This window comes from Aedes aegypti, chromosome 2, assembly GCF_002204515.2.
Source record: "Aedes aegypti strain LVP_AGWG chromosome 2, AaegL5.0 Primary Assembly, whole genome shotgun sequence".
NCBI lineage: Eukaryota > Metazoa > Arthropoda > Insecta > Diptera > Culicidae > Aedes > Aedes aegypti.
Window position 1 is genome coordinate 326,706,418 of NC_035108.1, and position 24,243 is coordinate 326,730,660.

The 24,243-nt window shown below is 37.3% G+C and overlaps 1 protein-coding gene across 4 annotated transcripts in view; it reads left to right on the forward strand.

The window, feature by feature from the left end:
- The window catches only part of LOC5565121 (homocysteine-responsive endoplasmic reticulum-resident ubiquitin-like domain member 2 protein), a 51,927-nt gene that overhangs the window by 22,288 nt on the left and 5,396 nt on the right, over positions 1 to 24,243 (forward strand). Inside the window, exons 1-2 of one of the 4 annotated variants that reach the window (XM_021845917.1) lie at positions 19,330 to 19,508; positions 19,849 to 20,330. In XM_021845917.1, the coding sequence (XP_021701609.1) occupies positions 20,032 to 20,330 (299 nt within the window). In that variant the 5' untranslated portion in view covers positions 19,330 to 19,508; positions 19,849 to 20,031. Of the gene's footprint in view, positions 1 to 19,329; positions 19,509 to 19,601; positions 19,764 to 19,848; positions 20,331 to 24,243 lie in introns of those variants that run through there. The other 3 variants (XM_021845918.1, XM_021845919.1, XM_001649415.3) reach the window with 3 other exon arrangements.

Sequence of the window (24,243 nt, forward strand, 5' to 3'; positions counted from 1 at the left end):
AAACATCCTGTAGCAATGCAATATTGATTGTTAATCAATAGCTATGAAACTGCGGTTCAAGAGACCATCAAAGAAGCCACGAAAACCAACTTTGAATATAGTTCCATACCTCGGTATCGAGAAACGAAATATCGAGTTAGGAAGAGTTAACTATATTTTACATAGTTCTTCGTAAAAGAAAACATCTATTTCGATTTATCTCGAGTTCGTCGAAAATCAATGGCGTTCCGAAGTTATCATGAGGAATATATAGTGAAATTGTATACGATTTCTGCCAAAAATTTTCTGCTGGCATGTACTTTGTTATTATTAAATTCTGTATATTTTTCTAAAAAATCCAGCAAGAAATTTGTCAGAAAATGTCTCATAAGATGCATTTTGTTTTATATTTTTCCCGTGAAGATTGAGATCCTTATTGCACCATATTGGTGAAAATTTTACCTTCATGTTACTTCTAACGTATTAAATTTAAAAGGCCCGTTTTCAAATGACTAGCCATGACTATCAAGTCTTATTCTGCTAGAAAATATTTCTTGAAGTACTTGAAAAAATATTTCTTGAAGTACTTGAACAAACAATGATGTAAATGGTCTGAATTTTTCGAAATCGGATTAAACAAATTAGTTGTTTTCAATAGTAAATTGATTGTTATTAATAGTTTTACTATTGAAACTTGAAATTATTTAAATTTTGGATTAATCTGATGAGTATATAATCATATTTTAACAATTATTGCTAAGTATTCATCTAAATCGGTTGTCTCAAGGCTGTCGAAAATCAATGAACGGACTTTTTTTTAATTACCTGGTAACCCCGTTGGTTTGACCACATTTAATCTGAACACTTTTCAATTTGTACCCCGCTAATTTGCACATCGTTCAGATTAAAATGATTTTAAACGTCATTTAGCTCATAGAACGGAGTTAAGTGGAATGGAACGCTGTAAAACGAAACGCAGAATAAAAACAAAACAGTGAAAGAGGTAACCACACTGAGAACAGCGTTGCGGTTGAAATTACAGAGGGTTAAATTAAATACACAACGCCACTTGGTTTGTGCAGACTAAATTCGCATTTATTTAGAATATTTTGTGCATTCAATTTTACCATGGCACCATTTGTATAGTAAAAGTTACATAATCACGTTAAAAACTTACAGCAGACCAGAATCGAACCGAGGATCTAGCGATTGTCAAGCGCGAACGCTAGCCGCTCGGCTATCGACGCGGTTGGATTGAGAGGGAACAAAACGCAAATAAAAAACGTTCATGTTAGCTCAATCTTGGTTGGAATAGTAATTTAAAAACACGTTCATGGTTCTCATTACTGCAACGCTTGTTTCAGTGCAAGAACACGTTTCTAGGTGACTAGATGTTCAAATTAAAAATGAACCCCGATGGTTTGCATGAGGTATCGTTCAAATTAACGGGGGTGTACGGTATCAGCTTTCCAATTTTCTTGACAGCTTCCAGCAAATCCCTTGTAAAAAATTAGATAAGTTCATTGCATAACGCTTGGATCACCATTCACGAATTCATTATGCTTTTCTGATGAATTTCTGAAAATGTTGACGGACAAGGTCTAGCTCGAGTTTCCGACAGTATTTCGCACGTATTTCTGCCCTCCTTCTTTGTCAAGTGCTGCATAAGATCCTAGAGGATTCAAAACGTGATTCTGTATTAACTTTTAGTATTTTCTCTGAGTTTGTTTATCCAAAGCTTCGAGGTTCGACGAGTGTCAAAAAATCATGTTTTGCAACGAGTTGCAATGCCGTTTTATTTAGATGGTGTGTTAAGTGAACAAACATACAGTCAACTCTTTTTTATTCGATATTGAAGGGCAATAGGACAAAAAAGGCTTTTTGTAATTTAATTGCATTCTAGTTAATTTTATAAAGGGCGAACACGAAATTATTGCGACACCGAAAATGTCATGCAAATTTTCTTATAATGTTACAATCAAACCAAAAATTTAAGGTTGTTTTATACATATATTTACTTCAAAAATCAAGAGAAAAGTTAATCGATGGAGCCTTGAGTGTAAAATTGAAGGCATTTTCACTTGATGCCCTCCATCAACGTCTTTACAGTGTCATCCGGTATCAGTTTCTCAGTTTTTTTTTTTTTCAATTTTCTTAACATGTCCTTCTCGTCTTTGACTTTATTCTTGCTCTTCAGAAGTTCCGCTTCATTACTGCCCAGTACTGCTTCACCGGGCGCAGCTCCGGACAGTTTGGCGGATTCATGCCTTTTGAAACAAAATGGACAGAATTGGCCTCATACCACTCCAGGACACTTTCAGAATAGTGGCATGATGCCAAATCTGGCCAAAATAGCGGAGCTTCGTCGTGCTGCTGCAAAAACGGCAAAAGAGGCACTCAGATTTGTAGATCCCGCCATTTAGTGTGCCCTTTGTCACGAAAGGCTCACTCCTCAGTCCGCAAAGCAGATGGCCTGCCAAATGAGATTTTTGGAGGCGAACTTCGACATTTTCTTCTTCCTTAATTTGTCGTCCACATCGAACTTGATCTTGCCGTTGAAAAACTCAAATCCAGGATTTTGCTTAAAATTGGCTTTTATATACGTTTCGTGCGTCCATCACACAGCAGCCATATTTTGTCAGCATCTTCTCGTAGAGCTTCCGTGCCCGAGTTTTAGCCGTCGATTGCTGCCGCTCATCGCGGTTTGGGAAGTTCTGTAACCTGTATGTATGTAGTCCAGCTCTCTTCTTTGAGTTCTGGACGTAGCTCTGCGACATGTCGATCTTTTTAGCCAAATCACGGCTTGAGACGTTGGGATTTGCTTTAATCATCCGCTTCACCTTTCCTCCGTCTTTTTGTTCTCCGGTCCCGGTTTTCTTCCAGCTCCTTTGCCGTGGTCCAACGTCAACCGCTCCTGGAACCGCTTCAACACTCTGGAGACGGTTAAATGGTGAATGTTCAACATTTTTTCAAACTGCCGGTGCAACAGGTCAGGAAATTCCAGGTGTTTGGAAAGAATTTGTTCTCTCGACTCGCGTTGGTTCACCTCCATTTTCGTTGAATCGAAAAATACGACTTCGAGCTTGACAGCATGTAAACAATACACATCAATGAGAAAGAGTGCAAAATTTGGTTGATTTTTACCCAATGGTAGAAAAGTTATGCCCTGTTGAATGTGTCGCAATAATTTCGTGTTCGCCCTTTATAAAAAGAATGAAAAACATAACGGTCTAGAGTTGTGTTTGATCCTTCGACCTTGACGCTTGCTCCTGCGGGGCCGGCGATGAGGGCAGGATCAAACATGTCGCGTATCGGTCGAGTGAAGTGAAAAAGTTCCGCGTTCGATTAGTTCTTTTTGATCTTTCGACGTTGACGCTTGCTTCTGGGCAGTGCGTCAAGAAAGCCCGAGCAGTCGTCAGTTGTTTCCCTCTCGGGTCGCGCGCTATTTTCTCTGAGTGCTTTTATATAGCCGAGCAAACGAGTGAGGCTGAAAGTGGATTGTTGCTGCTCAAGATGACGGATCAATTGGTGAGCTCGTTTCATGCTACTATTCTAATCTATAAAATATGTTTGATTGCACCTTTAATCGTTACAACGGTGAGACGTAAATATGATTTTCCAACAAACTATGAAAGGTTCGTCACTGTGAGTGTCGACATAAACTCTGATTTATAAATCAATTATGTCTACTTTTTTTTCAAACACTTTTTTCCTGTTACCTTCATTTTTGTAATTAAAAATACTTTGAATGGTTCGACACTTCGAGTGTAGACTTCGAAAGGTTCACTTTATTCAACAAACTTTGAAAGGTTCGTCACGTCAAGTGTCGGCATAATTTTTCTCTATATAGATATTGTTCATATCAAATGAAAATATCATATTTACATATAAGCATGTTTATATCTCACCAATAATTATTGATCATGGTCTAATCGCTTATCAAAGTGAATCCTGTGACCCAACGATCCTCCCCATTAACAAACATCCTCCCAGTAACCTTTGTGGAGATGCAGAGGCAAACACGGTCTCCAAATAGCAAAGGTTACACTAACATCCTTCCCCCAATCCCACCTGACTGCAAGGACGTGGCCGGCGCCGTTATTAACCATGTATAAATAGAGGCACTGAATATGCACACTGAAGAAGATTATGGCCAATCCCAGCCGATCTTCTAGTTGATTCTTTGTGCATTTTCACTGACTTCGGTCAATCACGGAATAGCAACCATTAGATATGTGAGTCAGTCTAAGCTAAGCTAAGAATGAAAAACATAACGGTCTACTTTTCTAGCCAACAAAAACTGTATTGAAAATTGTAACTAAAACTAAATTGAGCTGTTATTAACATTCATTATAAACAGAGCCGATTGACCTCCGGCGATACAGGAGGTTGGTGCAGGTTGTGTGCCAGTCGGAAGCATACAATGTAAATTTGAACCGGTAATTCGGATCATGGAACTGTAAGTCTCTCAATTTCTTGGAAGTACCGGCATTCTTTCCGACTTATTGAGGGTCCGCAAGTTCGAAATCGTAACGCTGCAGGAGGTTTGCCGGATAGGGCTGACGGTACATACGTATAAATATGGTTTTACCCTGTTTTACCATCTACCAAAGCTGCCGCGACAGACACGAGCTGGTCACAGTTTTTATCGTGATAGGCGAAATGCAAGTTGAGGACCAAATGCCGTTTCTTCAACATCAGCATAATCAACATGCACAGCTAGCTGTGACGATAACGATAACGATAGGACGCTTTCTACGCGTAGCTGGAACGTGAATACGACAGCTGCCCAAACCATGACGCCAAATCGTTATCGGAGATTTCAACGCTCAGGACAAGAGTGCAGACCGATTGTAAGGAAGTTCAGCACCCACAAGCTTACTAACGAAAACGGCCTTAGACTCATTCATTTCGCCGCCTCAAATAACATGGCTGTACGTAGTACCTACTTCCAGCACAGGATCCCGTATCGGTACACCTGGAGATCACCCCAACAGACTGAATCGCAAATCGACCATGTTTTGATTGACGGAAGACACTTCTCGGATATTATCGCAGTCAGAACCTATCACGGCGCGAATATGGCGAATATTGTTCAAGACCTTGTCTCCACGACATTCCGCACTTCACAATGGACCAATGCACGAGTTTACTAATTTGTGCATTGGTCCATGCTTATATGGTTCATTTCCTCTATGCGGGGATTGCTCACTGCGCGTTATTTCCGCGAAGCAATCCAAATTTGTAAATTTCAGCTACGTATGCTGTTACGCTCAAGAAAAGTAAAGATATTTCTTGACTGAATGGGTCAAGAAATTTCCTTCAGATATTGAAGGGACCATCGAGCTAGGGAGGTATCGAGTTACAGAACACAGAAGCAGTGCAACTGCGTTCCAAGGGACCATCGAGTTAGCCATGAAACCCAACTTTTACTATGGTTCTCTAACTCGATATCGAGATACGGAATATCGATAAGGGAGAGTTAACTGTAGATCGACTCATCCATATCCATAACTTTGATTATTCCTCTTGATCCATGGTTCATTGTAACCTCTCCGTACCGAACCAACCAGCATAAGTCAACGCAGATAGGACGTACGATAAACGAAAAAAAATCTTTGACTTTAATAAGCAGCACGCAAAATATCTGCATACAGGTGAATATTTAACGTTTCCTTTTTTTTTTGAGGGATACACTTTTTCCTAAAACCCAAAATACATAGTAATTAAGCATTAAGCTATTGAGAAAACACGAAGCATAACAATAAGAAAATTCACCTTCCTTCTTCTATATACACTCATCCTTAACATTCCACGAAAATTCCGTCAATCTGGATGTGGTAAAAAACCTGGGTTGAACCGTTGAACTTAAGGTTGAGCATTAGTTGGTTGGTAGCAGCTCTTCTTGAGTTTCTGAAGTGACAAAGCTGACAGTTTGACAAAGACAACAGCCAAACGATTGAGCAAGCCATGATTTGCAAACTAGCTAAGTGAACATTTACACGCACTCAAATGCATCAAATTTTCTCGAAGTACTCATCTATCGTACGAGTTCTTCATTTGTGCTGTGCTTGTAGTATAACGCTTGGTCTAGCATATGACACTGTATGAGTATTATTTGCAAAGTACGTGTCCGAATCGTAAAAAAGGCAAAAAACAAAACACAAACAATAATAAAACAGTTTGACTCGTTCGCCGACGGTCAGTTCAAATTCAACACACTCAAAGCCGTGAGTAGTGCCTACTAAGTACGCCCTTGTAGCTTCTTCGCTATGAGAGATTAATACGTACTTAGCTAGCGGTGCGGATAATTTTGCGGCGGTGTGTACCTAATAGCAATTAAGTCAAAGTCGAAATGAAACAAACTGATTTTATAGTTTAGTGGCTGCAGTGCGACTAACGTTTCGAATCCATTGCAGTTAAATGGATACCAGCTGGAATTAATTATGAATACCGTGAAGGCCCCATACTCTGCGCAGTTAAGGCTTTTCAAATTTCAAACAGCTGTAATTAATTGAAAAACTAAACATAATAGTCTGAAATTTTGTGAGCAAATACTTATTGATCTATGTATAAGGAAAAAATATGAAAGCTTCACTAAGTAATGGTTTTTATTGCAAATTTTTATTTTTTTCTCAAGGGTGTCCGTGTTCCTAACTCTGCGCACTCATTTTTGCAATGCTCCTTATTCTGCGCATTTAGGTTCCTAACTCTGCGCACTTGAAAAATTATTTATAACAGTTAAAGTATTTTACTAAAAGTATTACTAGCAGTTGAACTCTGAATTAATCTTCATTTTCTTACTTTATCCGGCATTACGTCCCTAGTGGAGCGTGGAATGTTTCTAACATTAAGTGAATTTTATCTATGATTCAATCCATGATAATTACTGTTAATGAATGCCTCCAAGTGCATCTCTCAAAATAATCGAAATCATTATCACCCTTATTCTTGTTTACGGTGGATCCAACTTTCGATCGAATCCATGGCCCATTTGATTTTAAACAAGAATGGGGGTGTATATGATTTCCAAAACATGTAATTAACCTAGTTTTCTAAAATCTAAACCAACATACAAAAAGGTTACAAACTACGTCTTTTTTTCGTTCACCCTAGGCGTGTAAAGGAAAATTAGCTTGGACTGTTTATGTATTCTCACTAGAAAATATAAAAACTAAATTTTCTTTGGTTCGGTTCGGGTCCGATTAATGAACGATTCCTATTGCAGATCAATGACAGTACATTATGGCATTTCTATATAGCAAATACGATTAAACCTCGATGTTCCATTACTCGATATTGACTCATGGAATTATACAAAAAATCTAAATTATTAAATAATTAAAATTGTTATTGCATGGTTAGGGAGCATTCAAAAATTACGTCCATCATTGAGGGGAGGAAGAGTCTATGAAAATGTGACAATGCATGCATTAGGTACTGTAAAAAAATCGCGACAGGGATTGAGGGACGGAATGTAGAAATCCTTAAAATATGATGGACGTCATTTTTTAATCTTCCCTTACTATGATGGTCCCCTCAAACCATTTTCCAAAGCATTTCTATTCCATATCACGATGGTGTCGACAAGTCGATGGTTCCCTTCAATATCGACCTCTGGAGGGTTGATTGTTTGTTGAAAATAACGTTTTATAACTGCTGCGCATAGTAAGGAACATAGTTGAAAAATGGTTCCTTATTATGCGCACTTAAGAAGAATAAGAAAATGAATAAAAAAAAGTTGCACTTTACAAGTGATGATTGCTCGATAAATAAACTAGTGCCTACGTACTAAAAATCTGAAATATATTATCTTTAATTTGCTTCAAATGATTTAAGTGATGAGGTACTCCCTTAGCATTTTTGCTAACGGGCAGTCAATTTGGACGTTTTTCAATATTTTTAAAGCTATTTTATTTTTTATTAAAGTAATAAACGTAAATTTGTCAAGAAAGTTCTTCGCGTACTTTTTTATTACTATTGTAGCAATATATGAACAAAAAAAATTGTAAACAAAAATTTAAGTATTTTACCAGATTTTGGAGGATTTTGGTAAAAGTGCGCAGAGTTAGGAGCTGCGCAGAGTTAGGGGCCCTCACGGTACATCTGTCAATATCATGTGTATATCAAGTTTATTCATTTTACTACTATTTTAAAATTAATGTCAATATCATGAACATACAGATATAAGTGTGTTATACTTGGTAAAAGATGTTTGAAGATTGTAATGTCATTATAATTAAAGTTTATTTACGAAATATTTCCATAGGTTACACTTAGTGGGGATTCCCCAACCTCAAATCTAACGCTCTAACGAACAGAAGTTCTTGACTTTTAGAAGCAAATTCGCATCTACCAAGTAGAGATATTCTAGAAAGGAAGATTACAATTGTTTACTGTTTTCGTCATGATCTAAATTTGCCAATGAAGTTTTTTTAGATTCTAAAACATGTTTGATTAAACTGTTTGTTTTTTTTAGTAATCAGTAGGTTTTTAAGTATTAGGTTATGATAGTTACAGGTCCACAGAACGGACTTTTTTTTAATTACCTGGTAACCCCGTTGGTTTGACCACATTTAATCTGAACACTTTTCAATTTGTACCCCGCTAATTTGCACATCGTTCAGATTAAAAATGATTTTAAACGTCATTTAGCTCATAGAACGGAGTTAAGTGGAATGGAACGCTGTAAAACGAAACGCAGAATAAAAACAAAACAGTGAAAGAGGTAACCACACTGAGAACAGCGTTGCGGTTGAAATTACAGAGGGTTAAATTAAATACACAACGCCACTTGGTTTGTGCAGACTAAATTCGCATTTATTTAGAATATTTTGTGCATTCAATTTTACCATGGCACCATTTGTATAGTAAAAGTTACTATATCACGGTTAAAAACTTACAGCAGACCAGAATCGAACCGAGGATCTAGCGATTGCCAAGCGCGAACGCTAGCCGCTCGGCTATCGACGCGGTTGGATTGAGAGGGAACAAAACGCAAATAAAAAACGTTCATGTTAGCTCAATCTTGGTTGGAATAGTAATTTTAAAAACACGTTCATGGTTCTCATTACTGCAACGCTTGTTTCAGTGCAGAAACACGTTTCTAGGGTGACTAGATGTTCAAATTAAAAATGAACCCCGATGGTTTGCATGAGGTATCGTTCAAATTAACGGGGGTGTACGGTATCAGCTTTCCAATTTTCTTGACAGCTTCCAGCAAATCCCTTGTAAAAAATTAGATAAGTTCATTGCAATACGCTTGGATCACCATTCACGAATTCATTATGCTTTTCTGATGAATTTCTGAAAATGTTGACGGACAAGGTCTAGCTCGAGTTTCCGACAGTATTTCGCACGTATTTCTGCCCTCCTTCTTTGTCAAGTGCTGCATAAGATCCTAGAGGATTCAAAACGTGATTCTGTATTAACTTTTAGTATTTTCTCTGAGTTTGTTTATCCAAAGCTTCGAGGTTCGACGAGTGTCAAAAAATCATGTTTTGCAACGAGTTGCAATGCCGTTTTATTTAGATTGTGTGTTAAGTGAACAAACATACAGTCAACTCTTTTTTATTCGATATTGAAGGGCAATAGGACAAAAAAGGCTTTTTGTAATTTAATTGCATTCTAGTTAATTTTATAAAGGGCGAACACGAAATTATTGCGACACCGAAAATGTCATGCAAATTTTCTTATAATGTTACAATCAAACCAAAAATTTAAGGTTGTTTTATACATATATTTACTTCAAAAATCAAGAGAAAAGTTAATCGATGGAGCCTTGAGTGTAAAATTGAAGGCATTTTCACTTGATGCCCTCCATCAACGTCTTTACAGTGTCATCCGGTATCAGTTTCTCAGTTTTTTTTTTTTCAATTTTCTTAACATGTCCTTCTCGTCTTTGACTTTATTCTTGCTCTTCAGAAGTTCCCGCTTCATTACTGCCCAGTACTGCTTCACCGGGCGCAGCTCCGGACAGTTTGGCGGATTCATGTCCTTTGAAACAAAATGGACAGAATTGGCCTCATACCACTCCAGGACACTTTCAGAATAGTGGCATGATGCCAAATCTGGCCAAAATAGCGGAGCTTCGTCGTGCTGCTGCAAAAACGGCAAAAGAGGCACTCAGATTTGTAGATCCCGCCATTTAGTGTGCCCTTTGTCACGAAAGGCTCACTCCTCAGTCCGCAAGAGCAGATGGCCTGCCAAATGAGATTTTTGGAGGCGAACTTCGACATTTTCTTCTTCCTTAATTTGTCGTCCACATCGAACTTGATCTTGCCGTTGAAAAACTCAAATCCAGGATTTTGCTTAAAATTGGCTTTTATATACGTTTCGTCGTCCATCACACAGCAGCCATATTTTGTCAGCATCTTCTCGTAGAGCTTCCGTGCCCGAGTTTTAGCCGTCGATTGCTGCCGCTCATCGCGGTTTGGGAAGTTCTGTAACCTGTATGTATGTAGTCCAGCTCTCTTCTTTGAGTTCTGGACGTAGCTCTGCGACATGTCGATCTTTTTAGCCAAATCACGGCTTGAGACGTTGGGATTTGCTTTAATCATCCGCTTCACCTTTCCCTCCGTCTTTTTGTTCTCCGGTCCCGGTTTTCTTCCAGCTCCTTTGCCGTGGTCCAACGTCAACCGCTCCTGGAACCGCTTCAACACTCTGGAGACGGTTGAATGGTGAATGTTCAACATTTTTTCAAACTGCCGGTGCGACAGGTCAGGAAATTCCAGGTGTTTGGAAAGAATTTGTTCTCTCGACTCGCGTTGGTTCACCTCCATTTTCGTTGAATCGAAAAATACGACTTCGAGCTTGACAGCATGTAAACAATACACATCAATGAGAAAGAGTGCAAAATTTGGTTGATTTTTACCCAATGGTAGAAAAGTTATGCCCTGTTGAATGTGTCGCAATAATTTCGTGTTCGCCCTTTATAAAAAGAATGAAAAACATAACGGTCTAGAGTTGTGTTTGATCCTTCGACCTTGACGCTTGCTCCTGCGGGGGCCGGCGATGAGGGCAGGATCAAACATGTCGCGTATCGGTCGAGTGAAGTGAAAAAGTTCCGCGTTCGATTAGTTCTTTTTGATCTTTCGACGTTGACGCTTGCTTCTGGGCAGTGCGTCAAGAAAGCCCGAGCAGTCGTCAGTTGTTTTCCCTCTCGGGTCGCGCGCCTATTTTCTCTGAGTGCTTTTATATAGCCGAGCAAACGAGTGAGGCTGAAAGTGGATTGTTGCTGCTCAAGGATGACGGATCAATTGGTGAGCTCGTTTCATGCTACTATTCTAATCTATAAAATATGTTTGATTGCACCTTTAATCGTTACAACGGTGAGACGTAAATATGATTTTCCAACAAACTATGAAAGGTTCGTCACTGTGAGTGTCGACATAAACTCTGATTTATAAATCAATTATGTCTACTTTTTTTTCAAACACTTTTTTCCTGTTACCTTCATTTTTGTAATTAAAAATACTTTGAATGGTTCGACACTTCGAGTGTAGACTTGCGAAAGGTTCACTTTATTCAACAAACTTTGAAAGGTTCGTCACGTCAAGTGTCGGCATAATTTTTCTCTATATAGATATTGTTCATATCAAATGAAAATATCATATTTACATATAAGCATGTTTATATCTCACCAATAATTATTGATCATGGTCTAATCGCTTATCAAAGTGAATCCTGTGACCCAACGATCCTCCCCATTAACAAACATCCCTCCCAGTAACCTTTGTGGAGATGCAGAGGCAAACACGGTCTCCAAATAGCAAAGGTTACACACTAACATTCCTTCCCCCAATCCCACCTGACTGCAAGGACGTGGCCGGCGCCGTTATTAACCATGTATAAATAGAGGCACTGAATTATGCACACTGAAGAAGATTATGGCCAATCCCAGCCGATCTTCTAGTTGATTCTTTGTGCATTTTCACTGACTTCGGTCAATCACGGAATAGCAACCATTGATATGTGTAGTCAGTCTAAGCTAAGCTAAGAATGAAAAACATAACGGTCTACTTTTCTAGCCAACAAAAACTGTATTGAAAATTGTAACTAAAACTAAATTGAGCTGTTATTAACATTCATTATAAACAGAGCCGATTGACCTCCGGCGATACAGGAGGTTGGTGCAGGTTGTGTGCCAGTCGGAAGCATACAATGTAAATTTGAACCGGTAATTCGGATCATGGAACTGTAAGTCTCTCAATTTCTTGGGAAGTACCGGCATTCTTTCCGACTTATTGAGGGTCCGCAAGTTCGAAATCGTAACGCTGCAGGAGGTTTGCCGGATAGGGCTGACGGTACATACGTATAAATATGGTTTTACCCTGTTTTACCATCTACCAAAGCTGCCGCGACAGACACGAGCTGGTCACAGTTTTTATCGTGATAGGCGAAATGCAAGTTGAGGACCAAATGCCGTTTCTTCAACATCAGCATAATCAACATGCACAGTGAGGGCTGTGACGATAACGATAACGATAAGGACGCTTTCTACGCGTAGCTGGAACGTGAATACGACAGCTGCCCAAACCATGACGCCAAATCGTTATCGGAGATTTCAACGCTCAGGACAAGGAGTGCAGACCGATTGTAAGGAAGTTCAGCACCCACAAGCTTACTAACGAAAACGGCCTTAGACTCATTCATTTCGCCGCCTCAAATAACATGGCTGTACGTAGTACCTACTTCCAGCACAGGATCCCGTATCGGTACACCTGGAGATCACCCCAACAGACTGAATCGCAAATCGACCATGTTTTGATTGACGGAAGACACTTCTCGGATATTATCGCAGTCAGAACCTATCACGGCGCGAATATGGCGAATATTGATTCAGACCCTTGTCTCCACGACATTCCGCACTTCACAATGGACCAATGCACGAGTTTACTAATTTGTGCATTGGTCCATGCTTACTATGGTTCATTTCCTCTATGCGGGGATTGCTCACTGCGCGTTATTTCCGCGAAGCAATCCAAATTTGTAAATTTCAGCTACGTATGCTGTTACGCTCAAGAAAAGTAAAGATATTTCTTGACTGAATGGGTCAAGAAATTTCCTTCAGATATTGAAGGGACCATCGAGCTAGGGAGGTATCGAGTTACAGAACACAGAAGCAGTGCAACTGCGTTCCAAGGGACCATCGAGTTAGCCATGAAACCCAACTTTTACTATGGTTCTCTAACTCGATATCGAGATACGGAATATCGAGTAAGGGAGAGTTAACTGTAGATCGACTCATCCATATCCATAACTTTGATTATTCCTCTTGATCCATGGTTCATTGTAACCTCTCCGTACCGAACCAACCAGCATAAGTCCACGCAGATAGGACGTACGATAAACGAAAAAAAATCTTTGACTTTAATAAGCAGCACGCAAAATATCTGCATACAGGTGAATATTTAACGTTTCCTTTTTTTTTTGAGGGATACACTTTTTCCTAAAACCCAAAATACATAGTAATTAAGCATTAACGCTATTGAGAAAAACACGAAGCATAACAATAAGAAAATTCACCTTCCTTCTTCTATATACACTCATCCTTAACATTCCACGAAAATTCCGTCAATCTGGATGTGGTAAAAAACCTGGGGTTGAACCGTTGAACTTAAGGTTGAGCATTAGTTGGTGTGGTAGCAGCTCTTCTTGAGTTTCTGAAGTGACAAAGCTGACAGTTTGACAAAGACAACAGCCAAACGATTGAGCAAGCCATGATTTGCAAACTAGCTAAGTGAACATTTACACGCACTCAAATGCATCAAATTTTCTCGAAGTAGCAGATGCATCAGAAGTGATCCACCCCTTGCGTGGAAAGCATTCTCTAACAGAACGTATTTACAAAAACGTTCGAGACCAACGTACCTATTGCTTTATCGGAACACTTCCGAATAACCCCTACAGTACAAAGAAGATTGTACATAATTTCCATCTACGTGGTATCAATGTTTATCGAAGAAGGACCAAAATGAGAGCTAAACATTCGTTTTAGATACATTAAGGCCGCACGGGACGTCATCATAATCACTCTATCCATTTCAAGAAGCAAATCCCAAGAACCACTTCATATATCGATGCGAAAAATGTATCACTATGATTCTATATATGTAGTGCACAACCCGATAAATTTTCAGCTTCATCGGTTCACTAAAACTTGAGATTTGCTTCTACAAAGTTTTGATGATTATTGTTAGAGTGAGACAAAAGATAGGAAAAATAACACGGTCTCCCGTGTCACCTTAAGCAAATTTATCTGAAGGGTGTAATGATGCATTAAATTTAGGGGATACCATGATCTCCATGGCCTATTATTTTTCAGGCAAGGTTCATGTGAAAACAGAGGAATCCATCAAAATCCGTTTAAATCATACATTTCACGGTGACAGTTAAACATCGGTGACTATGATGATTTTGGAGAAAAATTTTACTGATCAATAGCTCATGATTTTCCAGGAATCATAATTTTTCTTGCAACGCGTAATAAATAAATAAAAATGTTATAAAATTTTTCGTCGATTATTTATGTATTTTGGAGAATTTCTTGAACCTGGAAATTTCGTGGTTGCACGTTTGTCGTGTTATGGCGTATACCAACTTTATGTAGGTTTTGGATTGCCGGATGGTTAGGAACACCAATCAAACACAGAAGGAACAAACCACAGAGATAAAAAAAAATGGGGAAGATAACACAAGAGAATAAAGCTATTGGTTAATAACTGAATGTACTCATACGAACACTACGCTGAGAAGCCAGAAAAAGATGACACTGGTGCAAAGAAGGGTTTGAGGCACATGAAATGTCTAGTAAGTCGGCATTCTGCTGAAGGTTGTCTAGATGACTTCGTAATGTATCGTATCGTCCGTATGATTAGAGGAGAATTCGTTGTCAACACTCAGGGCTGGTAGTGAGTCACATTTTAACGACTAAGTCACTTTTTTCCGTAAAATGGTCACTAAAGTCACTTTTTTCATGATTTACGCAGGCTAATTTCCTAGAAGAAATCAGGAACGCATCATTGTTCTGAGAGTTTTTTTTAGCGAAAACTCGTTCAAAATTAGAAAGCGATTATGGGCTGTTTTTTCTGGACGAGGTATTTTAATAAATTTGCCGAATACTTGTTCCAATATCTGACAGGCCTGTTGATTGAATTGTCCGTGGACTCTGCGATAATCTTTACGAATTCCAACCAAATTATTAAAAAAAATCAGTCAGAAACTTGTTCAATATTATTGTTTACTCTACTATATTAGTAGATTTTGTCCCTTGAAATGTTCACTAAGTAAGGCTTGTCCATGACTTCACACTAGAATTTTATGAGAGAGTGCAGTAAGAAATTCAATCAATTATTTTTCTAGGAATAATTTCAGGGATTTAATTAGAAACTACAACGAATGAGTCAGATATTTATCCTATGGTTAAGCCAAAACCTTTTCTCTACCACTTTGAACGACTTTCTCTAAACCAAAAACGAATTTCTATAACAAATGTTTAAGCAAACATCCTGTAGCAATGCAATATTGATTGTTAATCAATAGCTATGAAACTGCGGTTCAAGAGACCATCAAAGAAGCCACGAAAACCAACTTTGAATATAGTTCCATACCTCGGTATCGAGAAACGAAATATCGAGTTAGGAAGAGTTAACTATATTTTACATAGTTCTTCGTAAAAGAAAACATCTATTTCGATTTATCTCGAGTTCGTCGAAAATCAATGGCGTTCCGAAGTTATCATGAGGAATATATAGTGAAATTGTATACGATTTCTGCCAAAAATTTTCTGCTGGCATGTACTTTGTTATTATTAAATTCTGTATATTTTTCTAAAAAATCCAGCAAGAAATTTGTCAGAAAATGTCTCATAAGATGCATTTTGTTTTATATTTTTCCCGTGAAGATTGAGATCCTTATTGCACCATATTGGTGAAAATTTTACCTTCATGTTACTTCTAACGTATTAAATTTAAAAGGCCCGTTTTCAAATGACTAGCCATGACTATCAAGTCTTATTCTGCTAGAAAATATTTCTTGAAGTACTTGAAAAAATATTTCTTGAAGTACTTGAACAAACAATGATGTAAATGGTCTGAATTTTTCGAAATCGGATTAAACAAATTAGTTGTTTTCAATAGTAAATTGATTGTTATTAATAGTTTTACTATTGAAACTTGAAATTATTTAAATTTTGGATTAATCTGATGAGTATATAATCATATTTTAACAATTATTGCTAAGTATTCATCTAAATCGGTTTGTCTCAAGGCTGTCGAAAATCAATGGAGCTCTGGAACTACCATGGGAAAAGAGGGTTAATGATTGAAAAATGTATGAAAAAAGCTTATTTTTAGAATTCAAATACCGTCGGACGGAACTACTTTTGATTCCGGGGGCTACTCACCTGCTGAATTTATTTGCAGTATAAATATTGATCTGAGCAATTTGGTGTCTTCAGCACTTTTATCAACAAATGTATGCTTTACCACTAGGCAAGATTTGTTTTTGGAACAACATCAACAATAACAGGATAAACAAGAAAACATTTCAAAAAAATCGGAATAAATATTCACAAGGTATAAAACATTGGCTATGCAAACATTGTCTGAATTTTCCCCAAGTCGTGGGAAGTTATTGGGAGCATCACAAAACTATCGAATCGTAATGTTCCGCAAAAAAATGTGATAGTGTTTTGCTAAAAATTGTTGTTTTATTAAAATTATTGATCAAACGTCTCATTTTAACGACTTTTATTTAGTTATAATGTTCTGATTTATATATTTTACAACATAAAAAAATTAAATTAATATTTGGAAAATGTCATAGACATAAAACACACATATTTCAAAACGTACCAATGGCAAGATCTAAAGTGTCCATTTCCCGGCCGTTTTGCTTGTCCCGGGATTCGGGACAAAATTTGATGCTTGTCCCGAGAAATCCCGGGATCCCGGGATTTTTAAGATTTTCAATAAAACATGCATTTTTGTTGAAATGAAAGTAAAATTTCATCGATACAATGTTTTTGAAATGGAATGTAAAGAGAAAAAAAAATCCAAGATAAGAAATTAACATATTGTATTTTATACATGCCTTTTTCGATTCTGATGAAGAACAAAAATAAAAGTTAACTTTGACTAATTATGGCTTTGTTGGCGATTTGGTGAACATTCGAGTCATAATATTAATGAATTTCGAAAACAAAAAAAGTCATCAAAACTTTGAATCACAAAACAAAAGTTTTAAGATCATTGGTCACATATTGTACTAGAGCATGCTTAAACTTAATAACCAATTTGTACTTTCAAATATGCTTTCTTAGTCTAGGCTTATCAAAATTGCTTTATTAGAAAAAAAAAACTTTTACAACTGAACAAATAAAAATATGTTGACCTTATTTTTTTAATATGGTCTCTTCATAATATAAGTACCTATTCAATTTATTCACTTCTTTTTATGGTACTTTTCTATTTTAAGCTGAATAGGCTGTTTCGTTCTAGAAAAGTAAAGACATTTCTTATCTGAATGGTTCCAGAAATTTTCTACAGAAAGCCCCGTTTAAAATGATATTGCTTTTCAACTGCGTACTGCGATCAAAGAAATGTGATTTTCTTGGCCATGCGTGAGAAGAAGAGATAGGCGAATACTTTTTTTGTCAACAGCAAACCAGGATTTACCGAATTAGCTTGAGTATGAAGAAAAACTCCATTGTTTTGCAGTTAACTTAAGTGGTTTTCAACAACATTTATATTCATTTCGGGAATCCCGGGATTTCCGGGACGTCAGAAATTATATCCCGGGAAACGGGAAATCTCGAAATTCGTCCAATCCCGGGATTTTTTGTCCCGGGATGTCCCGGGATGGACACTCTAGCAAGATCACAACATAATCTCTAAAAAAATATTTGCCGTCTTATTTTACATGAATTTGCAGTATAAAACAATTGCATCCTTCCTATTTTTAAATAAACTACTCTTAAGCCAGCTCTTAACTGCCCAGAAGCTAAAAGCATATCACAAAAGCAAACTTTTTCTTCTTTACCAACTTGCAAAACTTTACTTCATAGATTGCGTTTGAATTAAAAAATATTTTTTAGTTACAGGTATTAATGTGATCCCTCTACATATCGGTCATGTTATATGAAGAAGAATAGAAGAGACAGATTTTGCACATTACTCATTAATCATCGCATTACCTGGTAGTTACATCGTTCGTTAATATCAATTTAAAAATCAAGCATTCGTAACTGACAGTTCCATTTAAAAGGTTGAAAGTTTAAGTTTCATACCAGGAACTTAAAATTGTAAATTGCATGTTTCGCTAAAATTAATTGTTATATATGTCTAATTGTTTCGAGCTTTGCAATTTTCTAAACTATGGTTATCGGTGAAAAAACGTTCTATTACATCAAAATGGACGATAATCCATATAATCAGTTTGAAATTTATGAGAAAAAATCATTTTATTATCAAATTGTGAAAATTTCTGAAAATGTCCAAAGTAGCCCCTTTTTTGTCTTGAAGGACACACTTTTTTCGCTATTCAAGCATTTTTGTTATTTCTTGATGGATTTGCCTCATATTTGGCACATTTGTTACGTACATATACAACTTAAATATATGTAAGAATTATCAATATCTATCCATAATTCTAAGAGTTACATATCCTCAAAGTTGAAGAATGTGAAAATAATGTCAAAAGAAGCCCCGTTTGACGGTACCTGTTATTGTTTGAACAAATTTTTTACAAGATGTATGTTCATTTACAACTCTAGGTCAAGAATCTTTAAATGAAATATTTTTGAAACCTCTTCGGAAAAGCTTTCTATAACAGGGCCCATTCTGGTCAACCGCACAGTACAGTCAAAACTCCATAACTCGATATCGAGTTATAGAACCATAGTGAAAGTTGGTTTTCAAGCATACCTCAATAGTCTCTTAAACGACAGCTACCATGATTTCGTGTTCTATAATTCGATATCTCCCTAACTCGATATACCTTTCAATATCGAGTTATAGACCAACCACATGTAAAACCACATTTCCAACAGAAACAATAATTATTAAGATTTTCCCTCCGTGCCTTCTGCAAACCCTCAACACTATCAATGAAAGCTCACAATATGTTCCGTTCCTGGTGAACGAAAAACGCCCATGCATTGAAATTAAAAATGTAAGTCCGAGAATCGGGAGACGGCTGACGGCAGCGTTCCTCTCCACTCATACCTACTCGAGCTTTCATATATGCACACTCCACAATCGGCTGAGTGATAGTTGATAGCCCGTCTGCCAACACCAACAGAAAGAACATCAACGACTGGGCACTCAAGTCAAGTCAATAAAGAGTAATCGAGTGGCTGAAGTGCCATAAGTTTTTCGTTTGCCAGTTCAAATCGAAGTCCCGAACGTGTTGTCGTAGCTTCTATCACCTCACTGCAGTGTTTTAGCTCAATTCGACGAACTTCTGGGCATAGGGCATGACTTGCACTTGGATTATCCGTTCGCAGTAACGTAAAAAGTTTCGAGTAGGTAAGCTGTTGATTGTTGTGACTGATTTCTGATAGTTGCATCGTTATTCAGCGTTTAATTGAAATTAAAATTGATATTGAAAAAACTGCGATAGTATCATTATTGTTGTGTTCATTTAACTGTACTGATAACGTAGACGAACCACGCAAAAGCTACGTGTCCATGCTTTACTGGTGTGATGAAATGTGTGGACCGCAAGTGTTTCTTTGTAGACAGTAAGACACACAGCTGATTCACGAGCGATCAATTAATAAGGTGTTTTATACTTACAACGAACTTGGAAGATGTGGATTTTTTCAATAGCACTGACGTGTCCTTTTCTTGTTTCTCATTGTTTCAGAGTACCGACGAGCAGAAACTTATCTACTCCGGACAGTTGCTCAGCGACAGCGTCGTACTAAAGGACATTCTCCGACACTACGATGGCCAGAAGGCACACACCGTACACTTAGTATTCACACCCAAAAACAACCGTCACAGGGACTTCAGCTCAGGTGCCACGACGAACGCTTCTGGCTCAACCATGGCGCCGAAATCCAACAATGAGCCAGCAGGTGCCACATCAACCGCAGCGACCGGTTCCAGAGTGGAATCGACGCGGTCTCCCGAAACGGGCACGAGCAGTGGTAGTTCATTCGGGGCGGACGGCTTACGACAAAGGAATGTGACCGGCAGCCAAACTATGAACACAGTAACGCAGACAACGGTGGCCACAAACCCAATCCCACCGGCTTCGGCGGACTACATCATGGGCCAACACCTGGCCATGCAGAACTGGATGCAGCAGGCCTATATGCAGTATCTTAATCAGTACATGAATGTGTAAGTGTTCTATGGGGGAGTCATCCATAAATGACGTAACATTTAAGGGGGAGGAGAGGCATCACGAATTTGTAACTATGTGTGTCCCCTTAACAAGAATGACTGCTTTGGGCAGTTGGAGGCCTGAAATCAACTTGAATTGGGTATGGTATGCGATTTCTGCAGTATCAAAGGATATCATACCGTGACCTGCTCTAATTCCGTGTGTTGCCTAATACCGTGTATTTGGGAATTATTTGGATTTCTAGCATATTATATTATTTATTTTTCTAAATGATTGTCACAAACGTTAGCACATTAGGTAGTATTTAGAAAGCCATGACAAACTTGAACTAAAGTTGCATACACAAACAAGCAAAAATAATGTTAGAATGTAATCGCCTTGTGCCAATACACGGTATTAGGGCACGGTTGCTTATGTGTTCCAAATACCGTGTTTCAGTTATAATTCCAAAATGGCGAAGTGAAATATATATTTTATTTCCTTAACTAATCATGCAAACCTCAATACGTTCTTCGATACAAAAGTTTTATTTTTGATGCGCTTCGTTCGTCCAATAGTGAGAATTTTCAAAATGTGACTCAGCAGTCGGGGTCAGATGCACGGTATTTGGAACACTGGTATGTTTAACAACATCAAATGTAACTATGGTTAAAATTTTTCAAAATAATTCAAATCATATTTTTTATGCAAAGTATATAAAACAATCTACTATATAAAACATATTAGACTTGAAAATAATCATACGTTATTTTTATCTGATCGATTGAAACTTGAGTTTTTTAACCTCACGGTAATAGAGCATGTCACGGTACCTCCAGTTATTACCCAACTAATACTAGGAGAATATATCTTAGAAAACCAATAATACACCTCATGAGTAATACAGATGGAATATCTGAAAGAATTCGTGGAAGAATATTTGGCCAAACTGGTGAAAATCCAAAAGGTTTCAAAAATCCCTACACACTCCCTCCACTGCTTTTTTGAGAATTTCTTCACAGAATCCTCCAAAAACTCTTTCAGCAATTTCCACCGGTATTATTGTAAAATGTCTCTCAGGTTTCTACAAGAATTCTTCCAGATAATCCTATAAGAATTCTTCTGGGATATCTAACGCTGATTTTCCAAGTAAATTATGTAGCTATTGCTTGCAAATGAAGGTATTGTTTGATAGTTTTTCGAATGATTGTACATGCAATTTTTTCAAAATAATCCTCCAAAACCTTCTAACGGGTCCACAGTTTTATCAGAGATCCTTGTATCCTTCTTCAGGAGTTCATCAGATATTTCTCGAGGAATTTTATCAGAAATTACTGTAGGATTTTCTCTAGGAGTACCTTTCCTATGTGTTTTTATTTATTTATCTGGAATTGTTGGCAACTTGAAAAACAAATGCTTGAAGAATTCCTTAGAAAACTTTCGGGCTGGAATTTTAAAGAAATGCTTAACAAAAATTATGAGCAAATCCCAATAAAGTCCGTGGAGGATATGGAGAAATCCCAGAAATAAAACATGTGAACGCACTTTCTGAGAGAATCTCTTCGGCAACTCTTGAAAGAATTGCTGGCATAATTTCTGGAAATATCGTAGGATAAATTACTCTTTTTTCATTAACGACATTTTTAACCCTAGGATAGTTCATCTCGGACCAACGAGTTCACTTTCCTTCCAAAGGAAGCCGTCACTATTACCTTATGATTTACTACCTGCAAAAACCTGGAAACCCTGAAATTATCAGGGGGCGAATTTTATTCAACCTGGAAAAAACTGGGATTCTTAGGGAATTTCGATCATAATCAGGGAAATTATTTAGAGGCAGTAATTCATGGTAGAATATGATCCATGGTAGAATATGATCCAGAGATAACCATTATTTGCCCTGGAACTCTTCAATCGAAAAAAAAAACGGTATTTGAGCTGTACAGTGAAGATCTTTTCGAGTATGAAATTGTATCGGCTTACCAGAACATTATTGTTTTTTTTTTAATATCTCTATATTTGATCAGTAAAGGATTTACGAATCTAGGGCTGGTAATGGGTTTCTTTTTAGAGATTTGGTCTCTATTATTATGCAAGTCTCTAGTCTCTATTTTTGATGAAAGGTCTTTGGAGTCTCTATTTTAACCAAAATGGTCTTTCATGGCTCTTTTTACTTATTTTGCTCAAGTGAATTCTTATGCAAAATTCATTTTCACATTTCTCGAGAAAAGCTTCAGGAATTCGCCTAGTGGTTTCTCCAGAGATTTTATCTGAAATACTTTCAGGCATTAATACAGGGTTTTCTCCAGAAATTCTTTAAGAGATTCTTCTACCAAATTTTCCACCAACTTTTCAAAGGATGCTTAAAGGAATTTCTCCAGAGCTTGCTTCAGGAAATCTTTGAGTACTTCAATATTACTACCTCTAGTAATTTTCTCAGGTAATACTTTGAACTATTTTTCCCAGGACTTTCTCCAGATTTTTTTTCACTAACTTTTCAACCGAATTCTGCAGTTGTTACTCTAAAAAATCTTCCAAAGGTTCTCACGGAATTTCTTCCACGGAAACCCGCAAAGGTTAATTCAAGAGTTTATGGTAAAATTCGTTCGAGGGTTTTTGTACAAGAAACACGACCGGAATTTATACGCCATTTTTCCACGGTTACTCCAAACAATTGCTCCAAAAATTCTTCGAGGGGTTATTTGAGTGAATCTATAATGGTGGAACAGTTTTGAATCCAACTTCCAAGGTTGCACTAAAACTTCAAAGGCCTTAACCTCGCGAAGAAAGCATACAACAACTGTGAGCTTTCGATTTTCGCTTTGTACACTAGCAGAAAGCTCAAAATAAGAAGATCAGGAGCGTTTGCCTATTATTCCAGTTTAGTGCCTTTGAAAAGTCGGCCATTGTGACGGCCATCTTTGGATTCCGAGACCTTAAAAACTGAGTTTTTCTAAAATTTATTTCTAGGCATTTCTCGAGCATTTCATTCAAGTATTATTGGAGTTCTTCTGAACATTTCTCAATAAATTTCTCAAAAAAATCCCCATGGAATCTGTAAAAGTCCATTTTAGGTTCCACACCAGTTAACACTACAGCAATATTTCCAAGAAATCCTCCAATATTTTTTTTTCCTACCCATTTTTTTAAGGTATTTCGTCCGATATTTTTCAACGAGTTCCTTCCTTCCTTCTTTTTTCAATTATCAATAACACAATTACAAAAAAGGAAAATAATTTTTCCTTAAGGTGATTTCAGAACGAAGCCACACCTCAAATTTTCAAGAGCACAAGACTTGAGAACCAAACATCCCTCCGCGTTGAAAACCTATCCCATTGTTCACCACAAGCAAGCAAGCAATTTGATTGGTTTTCAACGTGAACTGTTGTCAGATTCTCTCGTCTTGTGCACTTTAAAATTCATAGTTTGGCTTCGTTTTATAATCACCTTAAGAGTGAGTTCTTCTAGAAATTCTTATTCATCACAGCATATTCTTCATCAGGGGTGACTTAAGAACTTACACAAGTTTTAACAGAAGCTAGCCTAAATTTGCTTTAGGAATATGTCACGATTTTTTTCAACGATTTCTCGTAGGAACATTTCATTTACATTTCCCTAAGAAATACATTGAAAACTCCTTGTAGAATCTTCGAGCACTTCCTTGAAAAATCTCTTAGAAATATTGGAGGAATACCAATAGAAATCTTTTCCTCTCTGGAATAGTTCATGAAAGTATCCTTAAAGAAAATTTCTAATGAAAATCTGAAAGAAATTACGAAGAACAATTTTGTATGAAATTTTAAGAAATTCCTGGAGACATCCAAGAAGTTTCTGATGCAATATTTTAGCATATTTTAAACCGAAGTCTTGGAGGATTTTTTAGAAAAACCGATGGGATAATCACCGGATAAAAACACTAAGGGCTTTCTT